A 19,352-nucleotide genomic window follows, 5' to 3' on the forward strand; every position below is an offset into this window, starting at 1 on the left:
CCACACTGACACGGGAATGTGGATCGGCCTCGCCCTGCGTGCCTGTTCGGTAAGTGTGTATGTAAGCCTCACCCACCCTGTGAGGGAATGTTGTTATAAAGGGTATTACTGATTTATCTGCCCTCACACACCTATCAGGTGCAGTGCAATGAGTCAGCCTGTAATAGCAGCTCTCTTCTGTCCTTCAGTGAACCACTTAGATAATTAATCTTCAAGGCAAAGTGCAGTGGAGAGTTGGTACGAGATGAAGAATGTGCTGCAAATGACAGAATTAATGGGGACCTTGACAGATAATTATAGGGACGAGCCAACAAACAAGACGCTCAAAGCAAACGCCATCACATCCTGCTTTATGTAATAAGGGACTGTATGCAAATTATTGTGGTTAAGGAGAGGGGCTAAACCTTATGTTTGACTTTATAAAAAAAGCAAGACCCTCCCACGTGTACAGTATTTGCTGTTAACCTGCAGCGTCCCTTTGCCTAAATGTTTTTGTTTTTTTGTTTTTTTTTTAACATACTGAATCCTTAAATGCCAAGTTGGAGTGGAATTAGAAGTTGCCGCAATTGTGCTAAACATTACAGCAGCAGCATGTATCGAGTGAAGGGAAAAAATATCCAATTTTATTATTCTAGTAGGCTACCAAGTAGGCTCCAGCTTTTTACGTGAACGTCTCATAAAGCAACTAGCCACTAAAGCTTTCAGATAAATGTAGTGCGCTAAAACATACAGTGAAATAGTAGAGTAGCTGAATGCACCTGATTTTGATTCTGACACATTTCCAAGAAAACACTAAAAAACAAATAGCTTAAAGAAAATATTAAAATATATATATATAAATAAATAAATATATATATTTTCTCTTTTAAAGACCCTCGCTTGCTCAACCTTAAAAAATAATAAATCAGTTGAACAGCACTCCCTTTAAAAAAAAAAACCAACTTAATCCTCCTCTGACAATAATTTTCAAACAGTCCCTAAAGTCCTTTGGATTATATTTAATCACAGTTAAATGTCTTTCTAATTCTTTAATCTGTAATACGTGGTTCTCCAAATTTGTGCAAGTTCTCATTTTAAACTACACAAACATTTAAACAAGGTTAAAACGCTTGCAGCTATATGTCAGGGTTTGTACTTGACATGCAAAGAAACGCTTTTTGACAAATTATAAAATAATAACTTCTTGTGTAATCACACTGCATTTATCCCACGGTAGATAACACACAGTGAGGTGATAAAAGTTAAAGAGAAAAAAGTATTTTGGGCTGTGTTGCATAGATACTAATGGTGTTGCTATGCCAGTTTAGGCAGTGTTTTTTGTGAGTGGGAGAATAAACGAGTGTGTTTAAAAGGGATCAGGCTGGGTGGGGTGCACAAGATTGGATTACACAATGCCAAATCTGCCCTGAGGGGGTCCAGCATGGTTTTGTCTGCCTTCCTTCTCTCTTCCCCCTTCCTGCACTCTCTATTCTTCACTTTTCCACCCCGTTAAAAAAGAGACGTCCTCTCAGATAATGTGTTTAGTGTGTCTGAGTGACAATAGTTTCTTTGCTAAAGCTTGTGTGTGTGTGTGTGTGTGTGTGTGTGTGTGTGTGTGTGTGTGTGTGTGTGTGTGTGTATGTGGGAATCACATAGGTAATCTCTGAAGACAGCGTGAGGGAGTTCCCACAGTTTTGCCTCCGGCCAAATTCTGTCATCAGACAACTCCACCTGCGTGTTTGCACTCCTGCTCTTCACAAACCTTCCCAAAGTACAGACAGTGACAATAAGTACACAGTGAAGAGGAGTGAAGGCAAACAGCAAAATCAAACACCTCTAAGCCGGCAGACTTCACATGTTATGTTTATTGTTGTTTCAGCATTGCCACAGCAGGACGTCCCGAGCAGGCGTTTAAAGTCCTGCCGCAGGAAGTGTGTACAGCAACAAAAACAGCAACTTTGCAGGGCAAAAATGGCAATTAAATTCACACGATACACGTCAGAAATGTCCTTCATTTGCTTTCCTTCTCAACTTTCCATCAGTGGCGCTCAAAAGGGGGGTGAAGGTGAGCCATGGCCACCCAGGTCATGGCCCACCTTCACCTCATCTAATCGCAAATCTTTGGTCTGAACTGGACTTAACTCTCATAGTGACATAGTTTTTAACTACTTTTCTTCAGCAGCGTGAGCAAATTCCTGAAATTCAGTTACGGCTTTTGGTTTCTGGGGGGCGCCACTGCATTCTGTCTACTTTCTGAATGATGAAGTGAAAAAGAGAAATGTTTTAGTGGTTTCTGACCCTGTTTGCTCCGTTACATTCCTCTGCATCGGTGTAGATGGTGGAAAGAAGAAAAGGAAAGTGTGATGGACTGACACGTCTTTGCAGTTTTATCTGAATAAAATATGTACTAAAATCTGTCAGAAGCCACCTCTGTCTGCTGAGATTCATTCAGTCAGACGAGAGCTTGTGACATGAGTCCTTGTGGTTAGGTTACAGAGAACTGGGGCTGTCCTCTGTTCAAATGTTCGTCCAAAACAAGAAGACAACATTGGCATTACACAACATGGAAACGGACCCATAAGGGCACATAGAGGAGGGCAGGAGGGGCGAATAAGTGTGAGATGTCACATTTTTGAGAGTGAAGCTTGCTGCAAGGATTCGACAAACTCACAGTGTAACATGTTCAGTATGGTATCATTCAAAGATACTGCTATTATAGTCATCAGTAGTCTTATTGATTAGCAGTGCATTGATATTTGGCATAATGTAAACATCTTAAAAGTTTTACGACTAACTTCTTCATGCACTAAAGCTTCCATACAATCACTGTGTACTGTATCAAAGTATATAAACACATAAAATGTATTGCATAAACAGACTGAGTATTAAGACGTATCGACACAGCCATGCATAATACTCATTTTCATCTCGTTCACACTAAAACACACTCACACACACTTTCACTCTTCACAGAAAAGCTTACAGAAAAGATTAAGCTCGGCTGCTGCTAGGTCATTCTTCTCTAGTTTGGCTAGCAAATATATCATAGTGATTATAATATAACATGTTAAAAAATCTCTATAAAGCTTTTAAAATACACACTGTGCAATATAAGACAAAAACTGCTATTTTTTTGGCTAAGGCCACAATGATTTTGGTATAAAATACATTAATTTCTGTTCTTAAAGATATAAATAACACATCTAAAAGACTATTTTTTAAAAAAGAAAACAACCTAACAATACATTACAAGTCTTTGACATGTACCAAAATGACCTTTGTGTGTTTGTCATCCTACAGCAGGGTCAGGTCCAGGTACTGCCCTGCCGGCTTGGTCATGAGAGCGGGGAGGGACATGAGAGGAGCGTCGCCTCCGCTGGACTGACCAATCAGACTGCTGCTCAGGAGGGAAACGGACTCCGCAGGACTCTGGAGGAGGAGGAGGAGAGGACGGAGAGTTTGGGGGTAAGGAAGGGGGGAGAAGAAGGGAGAGAGACGGTAGAGTGTTATCACGGTGTTACACGGTCCGACAAAAAGCCCTTACACCAGCACCAGATGTTACCCATCACCTTCTGAACCACCTGAAGGCTGCTATTACCTATTATTACACGACAGCACCACCAACTGACCGTTCACTAATCCCCGCCTCCCTTAGTTACTGTTGCTACGCCTGTCAAGCTTTCCATTCTTGCACAGCAACGTTTACAACTCCGGCAGACTCACGATTTGTGAAGTGAGAGGGGCATATGTGTTTTTCACTTCTTTTATGTATAAAAAAAAATTTCACTATTATCCTCTGTGTTACTTAACCCTTTAACACCTGGAGCGACATCAGTTTTCTTGTGCTGCATTCAGAAGTCTTTTATTTAAACCTCCTAAAACCGAGAAAATCAGTTTGATATCTTTAGAAAGAGATTCAAAAATAAGACGTGCACATCCCGAAGTGGGTGCTGGATCCAAGATAAACCAAAATGCGAAAAGATATAGGTCTGCTCCTGGGGAGCTCCCATTAAAAACATGGAAAAAAATTTTGAAAAACATGGAAAAATGGCACTAGGTAACTTGGCAAAAAATGTTCCGCAAATTGAAAAAAAAAAAAAAGAAAAAAGATCACAATATATCTACATATTAGAATTGTATGTTTAAAATTATAAATGTTTTTACATTTTTTAAAAAACATCCTTTTTTTTTAGCATTTTCTTTAGGTCATTTGTTTTTTTACTTTTCTTTTTTGTTGCTTTGTTTGGGTAAATTTTTTGCTAATTTCCTGCTAATTTTTTTTGCCATTTGATATGTAGCTCATTGCCTTCTTACCACACTTTTGAATTGATAATGAATTTGCTCAGGTTTCAAAGGGTTAAGGGGAAACATGAATATTTTAACCTTGACCCTATTTTCCCATGTTTGTGTGCTGATTTGACTAATTGAGACAGCAGATTTTAAAACTGGTCCAGCTTTGAGAGAGAACGCAAAACATGCTGCAGCGTAATTCCAGTTTACATCCATTAAAAGTTCTTATTTTTGCCACCGACAGGCTCAGACTGTTATTATGACTGTCTTAAAACATTACAGAAAAGACCCCACATTTACGTGTCATCTCTCTTTAGTGTCTTTCCTCTGACACTTGTAATAACAATCTCAGCGGCAAAAACAAACACTTTTCGTGGATGTAAATTGACAGTTCACAAGTGGTGTTTTGACTTGTTGTAGCAGGAAAAACTGGTGAAATTGATAACATTAACAATGGTAATTACCTTGTAAGCTATTTTATCGAGCATGCCCAATGCATGCTCATGCACAATACCAGGATGTCGCCTGAGTGGAAGCAGCCATCATAAATGTTTTTAGATACACCTGTGCTCTTCTTACTATGACCAGTCAAAATATCTGCTGTGAAAAAGTTGCCTGCAGAGATTACATTGCAGCTGGTTTTGCTGCTGGGGCTGCAGCATATCTGTCTCAATACTGGACAAATTTGAATTGTTGTCTCCATCAGCCCCTTAGACACAGAAACTTGGGGACATCAGGTCCAGGTTAAAAAATACCAAACTTTCTCTTAAACAGAAAAAAACACAGATTTCTGTGGGATAATGTAAAAAATGTGTAGTTTTACGATAGGACTGCCAATTTCAATTATTTGAACATTGTTTCTGAGAAATTCTGTTTTATCCATCTACATACTACAGTACCCATGAGCCAAAGCTAGAGTTTCCATGGAAAATAATCCAGTTAGAGATTAATCAAACAGTAGGAAATTTCACTTCATTACACTTTGTTGTCACGAAACTGCAGATTACATAAATACTTTCTCAACAGCACCCACTGTAGCTTCCACCTGCAGTTGGCAGCAGACATGACAGAATTTAAAACACAGGGATGAAAAGCTTCTTGCCCAAATGCACCTTGGGAGTTGTAGTAATCTTCTCCCCTAAAATATTGACGTGCACCAGCTCAAACCGTCTACTTTTATCACATGCTAATGATTCCAGCTCAGGTAAACACAGTGTGTAATTCATCCTTTTATGTTGTGTTCACACTACGAGTGGTCGGCTGCAGTACTTCTGAGTCCCTGTTGAAGTATTGGTCGTTAGTATTGTGACGCTGTCACACGCCTGTGCGTGCTGCTTGCCACAAAGCACCGTGGCTGTGTGTCATTTAAAATTTGTATTAGGTCAAATAAATGATTGATGTCTGAGCCCCTTGTGCAACGCAATTTCGAGTTTAAGTTTATTTACATTCTTGCTCACAGTTGACAACTGAATAGATGCAGAATTTACAATAAGATAAGTAAAGCTATTATGCACATAAAGCGAGCTAACTGAGCAGAATGACCTGTGACTCATGAGATTGGCTGATGCTTCATTGCGTCATTGGAGCTCTGAAAAAACTTGAGTCCAGCTCAGCTTTGATTTGGAGCGTGTCAAGCTCATCCACAGTGACATGTCGAGCGTAAGTTTGTCGCTTCATGTTATCTGTTACTTCCACTGAAAATGACTTGTAGCCTGTTGCCATGTCGTTTGTAGCGTGAACACAGCATTAAGCTTTTACTGATGTGCTTTTGGTTGTAGAAGGGTGATAAAAAAAGACACTACACCGCTCAGCTGAGAAATTCTACAAACACCGGCAGCATCTCATTTCCTATTTGAAACAATAAAAACTATCCCATTTGTCTAGAGTGGGTCAAGCTGATATGATTGATCTTGTGTATTACCAGTTTATCCCTTTTTTTTCTTTAATTATATATTTCTTAAATCTATTTCTATACTGTATTTTATTACCTCTTTAATTAAAATTTTACTTGATAGTCATGTGTATTATTTTATCATTTTATTTATTGCCTTTATGAGTAGGGAAGGGATTGCAGGGGGATATTTCTGTTAAAAAATAAAAATAAACTCACTTCAGCACTTCACCATCGTGGATTTTTAAATATATATATATATATATATATATATATATATATATTTTTTTTTTTTTTTTTTTAAGAAAAAGATACAGAGCTATGATAAAAGCTGATAAAAGCAAGAAAGTTTGACAGGTCTGCTGTGCCTATTTGGATAAGCTATGATTGGACATCACAGTCCGGAGGCGGGGTTTAGCGAACGGTCAGTTAGCCTTCTTGTTTAGAGGCGTTAGATGAAGATGAAGCACGCTTTCATAATAGGATTAACAACAAAACCCCAAAATTGATTAAAATCCAAGAAATTTCCTCTTACCACTCAACCCAATCAAAAATGTGTCCATTGTTGCTGCTGTGTGTGGTTAGTGGAAAATTCGCTGTCGTGTTGAGCCCTATAACCCCCTGATGACCAGTCATGACCCAAACCACAGCTACAATCTAAACTACAGTTCCCCTCACTGAGCCTTCAGCCAATCCTTACCTGCCACCTGCCTCAGACACCTTAAATACACACCCATTCTTTGGGCTGCGTAAGCAAAGTCCCGGTCGGGTCGTGAGCGTGCAGAGCCCCGTGGGCGTGCACGAGAGCATCCTCGGGAGCATACTGTGTTGTGATGAAGGGGGAGGAATGACAAGAGACAGGGGACTGAGAGACAAACAACCACAAAAGGCCACATGGACCTTAAAAGTCCAGCATGGGGGTGAAAGAGGAGGAAAAATACCGCACTAAGTTTGTCTCTTAATTTAGTGTAAATATCTCTGGGATTCTTCACTTTCTGTTAAGTTTAAAAAAGACTTGAGTTCCTCCAATTCAAGTCTCAGCAAGCACTAGTGCATGTGTGACAGAACAGGGAGAGTAGACAGGATAAACTCGTTTGATAGCCTCTGGGCAAACTCAGTGGATGCCTGACAATACACACCCACAACAGGAGGAGTTTTCAATACTTGGATCCTACAGAGAGGCCTGTGAGCGCTGGAGGCACACAGGATTCTGCATGTATAGGAGCTGTGTTAATAATCTGTGATGGAGCATATATGTGTAGAGGACGCTCTCTTACCTGGTATCCCTGCACTGCATTAATGAGGTCTTTGACTCCGTTGCTGTTGTAGGTCAAACCCGGCATGCGCACCAACCCCCCGGGAGAGGAGAGGGAGGAGGGGGAGGGGAAGAAGCCTACGGTGTTGGGTGAGCCAGGTGGACTAGAAAAAGACAAGCAAGCAGGCATAGACTGTTATCATGAAAATATCTATAAAGAGAAAACAAAGTAAATGACTAAAAGGCTGCATGTTTCTCAGCAAACAAAGCAGATACGAATCACAAGACCGGGCGTAACTTTGGGCGTCGTCTATAAAATGTTTTCTCAATGACAGAGGGCTGATCGGGGAGGTCACACATGTTTACCAAGTACTGTGATACCACAGTGTTCAGTTATTAACTACCCTTGTCCCTGCCTTTCTCCTTGCCAAGATGCATTTTAACCATTACTGCTCCATGTGGAGTTTGTGTATGCACACAATAAAAAATACACCACATTTAAGTACTTTGGTATTTATTGCCATCCAAGTAAATTGCAGAGCAGTTTTTGACCTTCTTTGTGTTATTACATAATGAAAAAAATAGAAATATTTAGAATAGAAACATTTTGTAAAATTGCAATTTAAAAACTCACTGTCGTTGCGACAGTGAGTTTTTAAAGGGCTCATCGGTATACATAACGTAACATGTAATTAGATCTCTTAATGTCTTAGTGCACTCACGTTCTTCAAGTTATCATAATAATACCAATGTACACCGAGGGCTCATGAAATCAGACATGCAGTAATGGTTTAGTTCTGTATTCACTTACTCAAACAGCTCGAAATTTAACACTGTCTGACAGGTTCAGCTCAGGTCAAAGAAGTCTGCTGGCTCTTAAAGGGACACTTCACTGATTTTCAACCTGTTTTGTATCATAATAATGTGGGTAGTATGTTTGAATCAAATGTGGTAAACTTTCCTCCATCTAAACAGTGCCTACATCTCCCTGCTCATCTCTCAGCTCAAATCTGTGTTTTGCATCATCTGGCTCTAGAGCTGTTGCTTGATCGTAGTTCAGCCTTTTCGTATGTCCGCCACCACGGATACAAAGAGTATGAAATCAGATTGTTCGGGAGACCTGCGTCTCTCTCGCTCTCTCTCTCCTTTAAACTTTGTTTAAATGGTAAAACGATGGTGAAATCTCCAGCTGCACTGACACAACCGTTAATGTGGGTAGTGTGTATGCTGCAGAGCATCTTGCATACGTGTGGACGTAATAACTGTGCATGAAATCGGAACATATGTGGTCAGCTGGAGATGCATGGTAGGCAGAGGTATAAACGGCAATGTGTCTTGGCTGTCAACTTGCATTCAGATTACCAAAACGCATGCTAATAACAGAAACATATTTTGGTGCATTGTTTGGCTGTAATACGAGAGTTTGTGAAAAGGAAGTTGGCAACATACTGTTTTCTATATAATAACGATTATCCAGATAAAGGAATTTCACCACGATTAATGTATTTTTTTTATTGTGATTCACGATAAAATCGTCCCATCCATAATCTGAGGACTGGTTTAACATTGGGAGAATGAAACTATTTTTTGCAGTTGGATGCCAGCATGTGTGTCTGTCCACCTGTAACCATCGCTGTGTACCTGGGGTAGTAGGCTGCGTAGTTCATGTATAGCTGAGCTGAGGCGGGGTAGTAGGCATGTCCCGGTGGCAGGGGGCGAGGGGCGAGCAGCACCTGACTGATGGGAGGATAAAGGGCAGCAGCAGCCTCTGTAGACATGATAGGTGGAGCGGGGGCGAAGGAGTAGGACGGTGGAGATAAACCTGGAGAGGAGAGAGCAGAGGGAGAGGAGAAACACTTAAAAACAGACAAACAGAGACAGAGAGTTCTAGTGGTGACGTCTGGTCATTGTTTGTTTCTGAGAGAGGCGCTCATGCAAACGTGCAAACAATGACCACCATTACTCAGCACCTGACACGTGTCTAATTGATAAATGCATCTTTATATCCTGTATGGCAAAATGAGAGCAACGTTGCCCTCAGAGGACAGAGACAGAGAAGTAATTGTGGATATATTCTGCAGTAAAACTACTATGCAATAAGACCCAGTTGCATTACCTTTTGGGCCTATCAGTGCCATACCCACTCAAGTAAAATCTGCTCTTCATATCAAGCAGTTCACAAACATTTGTCCTCTTTTTGAAAATTTCACATTTATGGTGAAGGACTATAGACGCGGACAACAAAGAACACTTCTACGCACCAGCGTTTCAGCTTTGCCCACCTTTCCCACAGCTCCACTGATTGGACAAGCACAGGAGACGCGCACACACCTGAGGTGCGCCGGTCTTCTGAGGCTAAACCCCACAACTACCACTACCAATCTGATAAGACTGGAGAGTTGTAAGCCATTTTGACATGTTACAGACTCGCTGTCTTGCTTACACTCTTCCAACCCTGGCAGATCTTTATGATCAAGCAGTGGTAGAATTAGATTAAGGAACAAACATGCCGCTGAAGAACTACAATCAGATTGTTGTGAAAAGGTAGAGCAAACAGTTATCACGTGAGGTTTCTTAGTGCATGCAGATGGGTAATTTAATCACACTAAATTACAAAGAGATACACACACACACACACACACACACACACACACACACACACACACACACCAACACACACTCACAATATTTTATCCTCCTGTTCAGACCAGGTGTCCTCTATCCCCCACAGTACTAGATTGGAGGAAACCCAGCAACCCTGCCCCCAACGGCAGGAGCCCACCTACCCTGCAGTCCCGAAGCACCCACAGCTCCCAGCAGCACTTACGTCTGGACTTACATGGCGGCGGGCTGAGCCCTGTCCCACTCCTGTTCCGGTTGTGTGTGTGTGTATGTGTGTGTGAGAGGGAGCCTCCCATCAGCACCAGGCCCATCTCCTCCGCGCTGCAGGGGAACACCTCCACATATCGGCTGTTGGCCCCCCGCTGGCTGGACATCATGTGCTTATGGAGCCGCTGCGAGGCCTGAATGGCGCGCTCTGCCGAGGTCATCTGGATGAAGCAGTCACCTGATGGACGACCCTGGAAACAGAGAGAAATCACTCTGCAGCAGTGTGTCAGAGGGCATGTGAGTTCATGGGTGTGTCAGTGCGGTTGCTGCATGTACCTGCTGGTTGAGGACCATGTGCACGCCATGTGGTCTGATATCGTGTGTAAACTCGCCCAGGAAGGTGAGGATGTCCTCTATGCTCGCTGTGTACGGCAGACCCCTCAGCCTCAGGCAGTCCCTCACACCACCAGGAGGAGGCAAGAGAGAAACTGAGGGCAGCATCGACACCAAGGGGGCCGGGGCCACGGGAATCAGAGGAGCCGATGAGTACCGGTTCAACACCTGAAACGCACAGAGAGAAATTATGTTCTCTACCTGCAGCAAAACTGACAGGCAGAACTGATCCAGTGTAGTTTAGGTAGGTGTTTCCCTTCTCTAAATTTGTAGGTTTTTGCAGGTCTGTGAACGCAGCACAAGCAATGCTATCCATGACGTGGGTTTCACGTTTTACGTGAAACGCCCCAATATGTTAATTGTTGTGCAGCTGCCCGTCAGCAGTTTCCTGGCCATTCACATCAGAAGTGCATTACTTTGTGCTGGTCAGCAGCGATTCTCCTTTCTGCTCATTTCTAAACACACACTCACTGTCCCTGCTTGCTTGTGTGTCTCTGGCTCTGTGTGCCTCAGTCGAGGCCAACATTTAGCGCACAGCAAAGACATGTCCACGTTGTGTTTAAAGGTGTGTTGCAACGTCAGACAGAAGCTGGCTTGTTTGCATTTCTGGAGAGGACCAATAAAAGTCCTCCGTCTCTCTGTCCAACATAAAACCACGAGGTGAAGCCTAGCTGCATAGATATGAATGTGGGTCTGTGAGCTTATCTGTCCATGAAGATAAGAAAATTAGTCCATGTGTGTTCATCTCACGAGAGGAGGATCAAGACTGAGGAGGGCCAACAAAAGAGAAAGAGAGATCTTTCTCACAGTATTTGTGTGTACCTACATGCTTAAGTAAAACACACACACACAGTCCACCTTATTATGCAGGTTCCCACCCATAAGCCCTACTCCAATACGACTGACTGAGGAGAAACACTCCCACACATTGTCACTCTCTACTGTGTCTTTTTGCCCTCAGAAAACAAACAAAAAAGAACAAACAAACCTCAATTTAAAATAAGTATGTAAAAGACACACACACACACACACACACACACACACACACGCACACACATACACTTCTCACAAGTACACACTGCACACAGAAGCACACCCACATCCAGGCGGACACCCTGATGTACCTGTTGGACCTCTGCTGCTGTACTTTTGAACAGCTCGATATATCTTCTTCCCAGGATTTCCTTGTGTTTCCTCAGGGCACACTGGGCGTGTTCCTCACAGGCAAATAAAACAAAGGCATCGCCAGTGGGACGCCCGTCTGGATAGCGAACAAATAGGATGCCGTCCCTCCCTCCGCTGACCGGACACGTCTCTTTTAGGCCCTCCCCCGGGGAGAAGAAGGTGAGCACCTGCTCATGTGTAGCGGTGAAGGGGAGACCTCGCATCCTCACAATGATCTGGTCTTCGCGGGACAGGAACATCGCTACTTCGTTGGAGGTACCTGGCTCACACACAAGGAAACAGACACACTTATTTAACACCAAGTTACAAGTTGAGTTTTATTTCCCTGAGACACATTCTGAGATGATATAGAGAGCTTTCCCATGGCTCTTCTTCTGTTAAAAATACTGAGGGTGTAGATTTTGTTTCAACATATAAAACAAGAGGGTTAACGGGTCTGTCAACAAAAAACTTTGAGCATTAAACAGTTAATTTCATGCATTCTGGTGAGTTTTTAATCCCCCATTTGTAAATTTTCCGCATCAATTCATGCTGTAAATTCAAACTAAAAGTCCCCTGCCACTTCTTAAGTCGCTTGTAAATATTGACAAGGATGTGCCTTGTTTACAGTATCACATAATATGTTAGTGTATTTAATTGTAAGCCTTACGTTTTCATAGCGCCAGGTTCTTGCCAATACACAGCCCTAAGGTTGATGGCAGTCAACAAGGCAAATTTCAGCTGATACATCTGTGCATCCTAATTAATGTGGTCCAATTGTATTGTAATGTCAAACCTAATTTTATGAAATGCCTTTGTTTGCTCCCGGTAAAATACTGTATAGTACACATGGTTGTTTGTTCTCACCTCCTGCTATCTTCAGGAAGTCCTCTCCTGTAGCTTTGTAAACCTGCCAAAAGAAGAAAACAAGACAGAAATTAAGTATTTTTGTCACTACAGGTGTAGCTGTGCTGAATAAAAGTAAAACACATAGGTGATTAGATTAGGTCTAGATGGTGTAGTTTATTCACGTAATCAATGCCAACCAAAGGTGGGACCAAGTTAATGCTTTGCAAGTCCCAAGTAAGTCTCATGTTTTGCAATCAAGTTGTAAACTTAAAGTTTTGAGTCCTGAAAAAGTCTTAATGCGTTCGTCACCAAATGTAAGGCAGAAATGTAAGATTAATAATATATTAAATCTACGAAAATCACAAATGCATTTAAAAGTTGTATTTACTTGTTAAAACAAGTTGTAGGAAGTTGTCTCCAATTGTAAGTTTTGCATACTGAAATTTTGTTGACCACTGAGTCGTTTTTGTACGCAAACAGAATCATCTTTGTATAATTTTTCCCCAACTGGCGCTCAGTAACGTAGCATTGGCTTTCATGGTTTTCTCCTAAAACTCGACTTTTTAAATAATTCACTTTTTAATCTTTGGATTTGGGCGAAGGTATCAAGTATCTTCAAGTCAGATGGCTGAAGTCCAAGTAAAGTCATAAGTCATTGGCGTTAAAGTCCAGATCAAGTCTTCTTTGATTTTGTCTAGTCGAGTGTCGTCAAATCTAAAGTTATCAAATTTGTGACTCAAGTGTGACCCGAGTTACCTCTATGTATCTGTTGCCCATGTGGTGTTTGTGTCTCTGCAGCGCCAGGTCTCTGTGTTCTTCACTGACAAAACGAACAAGAGCTTCTCCGTTCCTCCTCCCCTGAGCGTTAAGACACAGGGCAGCACCTCCTCTACACAAGACAACATATAGAGAATTACAGAAGAAGTTCAACCTTTTGTCAACAGCAGGTTTTGCTATATATCATATCGACTAATCGATACAAAATCCTCCATAAATGAGAGTTAATGTAGCAGCAACGTACTTGGCAATGTTGAGTCCTCTGAAGAATCGAGCAATGTCCTGATCAGACGACTGCCACGGCAGACCTCTGGCTCTGATCACCGTGTTGTCACCCACTTTCTCCATCTTACTGCTGCACACACACACACACACACACACACACACATACACACACAGAGGCATGAGCACAGCAGGAGTGGACTTGGAGGTGGTTTCAGAGACGGAGAACAAAAAGAATATTTATCTTGAGCAAACTTTACTTACCAAGTGCCGCTCTCAAACTTCTCATTAACTCTCTCCTGGGTAGAAAACGTGTGGTCTGTAATGGCAAAGCAACAGAGTTTGGTTTCCCAAAATTAGATCAAATAAGTGAATGTAATTGTAGAATTTTGTAATCAACACAATGACAATTTAATGGGCAAAATGCAGACAATACTTTGGATTTTCAACATAAAGAGCAAACTGCGTATTGGCTGCAACTCACTTTTCACTTTTTCACTTTTAATCAGTCAGTTATTATCTCTGTTTTTGATTTATTGTTTGGCATAAAACATATCAGAAAATAGTGAAAAAATGCCAGAAATCAAAGCAACAATAGTACATAATCCAAAGATATTCAGTTTACTCTCATATTGGACACAAAAAACAGAATACAAACAATGAAGAGGCTAAGAGCATCAGATAATTTGATTTTTTGTTTGAGAAATAATTACAGCAATTAATCAGATTTACAAAAAAAAAAAGTCTTCTATTAATGTTTCTGCTCTTTATTATCTTAGCAGTGTTCTTGAAATGGCCTACTTTCGGATCTTTCCTGTAAACACAGAGTAAGCCTTAATGTCAAACTAACTGACAAATCCCTAATGTTTCACTTTTGTGTAAAATCATACAGGGTATACTCACTGAGTGGCTCAGAAAGCAGAGCGAGGACGATGCTGCCCATAATCTGGACCTGTTGTACTGCTGCTTCTGCGGGCAATATGGCTGACGGATCCAGCATGGCTGAGGGATCCCACATGGCAGGCAAATCAACAGGTATACTAAGAGCTGCAGGGAGGCAGTCAAGGAAAGCAGACTACACACAGCCAGACAAATGAAAACAGTCTAAAACAGTTTGTATGTGTGGGTGTGTGACAGGTGTAAAGTGAATAAACATTAAGAGAAAACAGAAAAAAAGGCTAAATTAGAGAGCATTTTTCAATTAAATCACTCCAGCTGGGATGCAGCACTCCCCAATTACAAAACAAATGTGGGCCAGGGGCGTAAGGTGAGGGGGCTACAGCATAAAAAAAGTTATATTATATTATGCTATATTGCGAGTATTTTCACTGCTTTACCTTAATGTCAGACAAAGATTTACAACTGGGAATAAAGGCACTATATAGTAGCTCTCTTCAAAGCCAGACTCCATTGAGAAAAACATTGATTTAACATCACATAACACAGGAGCTGCTGCTCTACAGCTGCCTCCATCAGTTCGTTTGTTTGTGTTATTGTGTGACTTTGGCGTTTAAAATGGTTCGTTCAGGTTCAACAAAGTCAAACAATAACACAAACCAACTAACTGATCAAGGCAGCGGTAGACCAGTAGCTCCTGTGTTGAGACATGTTAAATCACTGTTTTTCTCAATGGAATCTGGTTGCTTTGATGAGAGCATAAATGGGGAACTGAAGTCATGAAACTATTTGACAGTACAGTGAAGCAGTAAAATACTCTCAATATAACATACACTTAAACTGATATGGACTTTTTTGGGTGACTAAAATACATTTTGTTGTAGTTTCTATTCACACCAGTACATTGCTTACCTTTGGACTCCAGCCTGCTTCTCCAAACTGGGAGCAGTGACTGATGTCTATGTTATGTGATACACTGACTGTTGATAAGTATCACTTAAAAAAAATCTGAACTACACACAGTACTGTCCTACCTCTATCTGTGGACACACTGCTAGTGTTTATATGCTCAAAATACAGCGTAATGTGTTCTGATAAACTGGTATTGCCAAAAACATCTTGGTTTTCCAACATGTATAGGAACACGGTCATCTGGGGTGTGTGTTATTCCCAGATCTGACTTCTGGGGTAAATATAACACAACTTCACCCCCTTACTTTTGGCCCCCTTGCTCAGACACGCCCGTCTTCAAACTCGGCCTTTATTGCGATCTCATCTACACACCTGCATAGTTTTTATGACTGAGTCTTGCACAGTTGTGGCGCTATAGTGGCAACACAATCAGACAGATAGACATATAAACACCTGGCAAATAACTCAAAACAGTGTCTACGGTGGTTCCCGCTACAACAAGTGTCTCCAACACCACATCTTACAGTGATGACACACACACACAAACACACACTCAAGGTGAAAACAATACCAGCTATTGCAACATTGTCACGGCTGGTAAAAACAGCAAGCGGGACAGGAGACGCACACACAGAGATGTTAGTTATCCTGTTCCAGTGGGTGTGTGGGGTTTGCCCTGTTGGCTAAACACACACTTGTTCACTGAGCTCTTACTAAGGTGCTGCCATTGTTTCCCTATTTGCATTTCAAAACCTCTAGTCCTGCAGCCAACACCCCGAGGCTCATAAACTTTTCATACGTATGTGTGTGTCTGAGCAATATATGTTATAATTCTAACCAAAAACTGTCCAAAATAAATACAGTTAGACATTAAATGCAGCGTGTATAACAGTGTATAATAACATAATAAAGGATACACTCTGCCATGATGTGTACATTCAAAGCCTTGAGGTCAGATGTGGGGAAGTGCTTCTTGAATTCTTTCCGAAGGTCAACAAAAGAGTAGAAACAGTCTGGGACCAGGATGTTCTGGAGAGGGAGGAAATAAGATGAAAGGATGTGAACATGTGGCCCAGTAAACAGCTGCCATTTTATTGCCATCATATCGCTGTTTGCTTAAGCCAGTGGAATAATCTTTGTGTAACACTTCACACAGGTGTAGGACATGCGGGAGAATTTCATCAGCTTCATTAAGTCGCTGGTGTTTTATGTGCACAGGTATGGTATGTGCATGGGCGTGTGTCATTAGACAGGTTTGTGTGATCGACTTTGATTGTTGCATTAAATTCAACCAGGAGCGCTGACACAACACATCCCCTGGTGACTGCAGGTTCCTGCAGCAGCCAGCGAACATCCGCCCTGGCTGCGAGGCTTTCACGCACCACGCTCGCTCACCTTGCTGGCGGCCTCGGGGTGAATAACTTGGCGGATGTGGAGCTGCCCGTCTGTACACAAACACACCGACGTGCCTGCGCCTGCGCTGTTCACCTCGTTTGTCAGCTGTAGATGAAACTGCAAAAATCAAACATGTGGAGAAGAAATTCATAATCTGTCCTCGGGCATTTTCATAATTACTGTGTGAGTGACTTCCAGTGAGGTTGTTACCAGGTTTAACGCTGTCTCAAGACTCGTGGCGGTGAAGACATCATCTGCTCCGGATTTATTCTCCTCTTCCTCTCTCTCCTCCACCAAATCCTCCTGCTCTTTTTCCTCTGTCGAGTCTGAGAGGTCAGGCTTTATGAGGAGCTCATTCAGCTTGCCCAACTGGTTCAGAGTGAAAAAAAGACTCGTCAGGCTTGAAACTGAAGCCTACATAGAAACTCACGAAGCACAGGCTAATATAAGAGCATCAAATGTCTGTGATATTATATTGTATAATGTTGACATCATTAGCAGAAGATATTCAGAATTAACTTTATTGGTAAGTGTGCACACATATAAGGACTCTGGTATTTGTTACTCTCTATGTACACGCACAAAAATAAACAAACAATGAAATGTATAGAGTAAATTTGTAAAATTGTTATTATACACGTTGCTTTATCTACTTTAGGTAGTTGGTTTTGGCTGCATGTTCAGCATGCTCAGTGGTGGATGTCTTTCTACCATGGAGAGTATACATTACACATGAAGAAATATGAGGTCTTTTTAAAACTTAAGGACTTAAAGAACAAAATCCATTTTTTCACCCCCCCTTCCTGCCCTATTTTGTTGTAGGTAACTAAAATGCTTAGAGGAAATGTAAAAGTATACAGTAAAGTATAGACAAAAAGTATACATTTTATTGAAGATATATAGTGGAGTTGACAAAAATATAACAACTAAAGTACAGAAACTCCTGAAAATGCTTAAGTGCTGTAACACAATGTTGTTACTTGTTACATTACTCCACTGAGCATACTCCACATTGACAGCTGTGATATTTATATGTTAAAAACAGTGTGTTTAAACTATAAACAGTGGTGTGATAAAACAAGGTAACGGCAGTTTTGTTACAAAACTTTTGGAGTATCTGTACTTCACATAAATAACTAAATTTTTGTCACTTTTACTCAATTACATTTCTTTTACTTTGAACCATTTCCCCTAAACATTGTAGTCACTTACTACAAAATGGGTAAGAAAGGAGGGATGGACTTTGTTCTTTAAATTGTTTTTGTTCTTTAAAAAGCAATAATGTCTCTGAAAAATAACTTTAAATATGTAATTGTGATAATAATGAATCTAATTTTATGGAATTTTTCCTCCTAGCTTTTATAAGATATTTTTGTAAACCTACTAAATCCTGCTATATGTGGAACATTTCTTGCAAAGTTGCTTTTTGTGTTTCTTCCTATGTTTTTAAAGACCAATTTCAAACCAATTTGCTAAAGGTTCAAAGATATAAATACTCCTGATAGGTCTCTGAAGACAGCACAAGAAAAGTGATGTCTGTCCAGGTTTCACAGAGTTAAGCACAGTATGAAATACTTAAGGATTTTTAATCAAGTCTTACTCTAATACTTCTACCCAAGTCATTTACTGGTATGAAATCCGTACTTTTACTCAAGTGTGGCTTTTAGGTATATATATATATATATATATATATATATATATATATATATATATATATATATAATTTGCAGGCACAGTAAAGTGTTTGCTCCAGGGTTACTGACACTATATGATTGATGTTAGCTGCCTGTGGAAAACAATTGTCCTCCCATTACACTGAAAAACTTAAGAGCTTATACTCTGCTCATAAATGTTTACTCACCTGAGTCATAACATTATTATAAATGTCTATCGTTTGTTTTGAGTCTGTTTACATCTAATCTTGTTTACCTGCCCACTCCTTTATTCACCGCCACATTTCCTGCTTTATATAAAACAATCGGCTGTAATAAGCAGTCAAAAGTTTTTACCTTTTTGTTCTTTACATCCACCAGCTGCCAAACCAACTGCACGAGCTCCTTCTCGTCTGACCCCAGCAGCTCTCCGCTCGCGCCAGATGTGGCGGTGAAAACCACCACCAGGTAGTCTACCTGCGCCGTCATCTGAACACAGACACAGCCCCCAAAAGAAAGAAAAAAACTACTCTAATACTGCACTAAAGTAAAGGACGGTAACTGCAGGTAAGCCGGAGAGGAGACACGCGGGGACGCGAGGTTTAAACACCTTTACTTTGACACCTGATCGCAAAGGTGAGGTCCGTAAATCCGAGTTTCGTCGCGTGTTGAATTTTACGTGAAGCCTCCCGCAGTCACCATCGCGGAGTAATGGCTGAACGTTCCCCGTTTTTTTAGTGCATCTACCTGTGTGACCACGTGACTCTGTACCTGCCCCCTCCCTCCTTCAGGTGGCTTACAGATTAGGACGTGGCAGACCACAGAGGACACAAATATTTGTACTTTT

The 19,352-nt window shown here is 41.2% G+C and overlaps 1 protein-coding gene across 4 annotated transcripts; it reads right to left on the reverse strand.

The window, feature by feature from the left end:
• Window positions 1-1,826: 1,826 nt before the first annotated feature.
• Window positions 1,827-19,233, reverse strand: esrp1 (epithelial splicing regulatory protein 1). 4 transcript variants are annotated; one of them, XM_042489821.2, is made up of 16 exons: window positions 18,863-19,233; window positions 17,064-17,222; window positions 16,854-16,970; window positions 16,376-16,487; window positions 14,553-14,696; window positions 13,914-13,968; window positions 13,672-13,782; window positions 13,407-13,539; window positions 12,669-12,711; window positions 11,762-12,081; window positions 10,581-10,805; window positions 10,255-10,495; window positions 9,057-9,237; window positions 7,438-7,579; window positions 6,894-6,983; window positions 1,827-3,408 (listed from the first exon to the last, which is right to left on the reverse strand). In XM_042489821.2, the coding sequence occupies exons 1-16, from the start codon at window positions 18,992-18,994 to the stop codon at window positions 3,274-3,276; spliced, it is 2,340 nt and encodes a 779-aa protein (XP_042345755.2). In that variant the 5' UTR covers window positions 18,995-19,233; the 3' UTR covers window positions 1,827-3,273. The 4 variants fall into 4 exon arrangements, with proteins under 4 accessions (XP_042345755.2, XP_042345754.2, XP_042345756.2 ...); XM_042489820.2 differs by having other exon boundaries at window positions 10,243-10,495; XM_042489823.2 differs by having other exon boundaries at window positions 3,265-3,408; window positions 6,861-6,983; window positions 10,243-10,495.
• Between the last annotated feature and the right edge of the window lie 119 nt (window positions 19,234-19,352).

Source organism: Plectropomus leopardus, chromosome 11 (assembly GCF_026936395.1).
Source record: "Plectropomus leopardus strain MGB_pleo_1.0 chromosome 11, ASM2693639v1, whole genome shotgun sequence".
NCBI lineage: Eukaryota > Metazoa > Chordata > Actinopteri > Perciformes > Serranidae > Plectropomus > Plectropomus leopardus.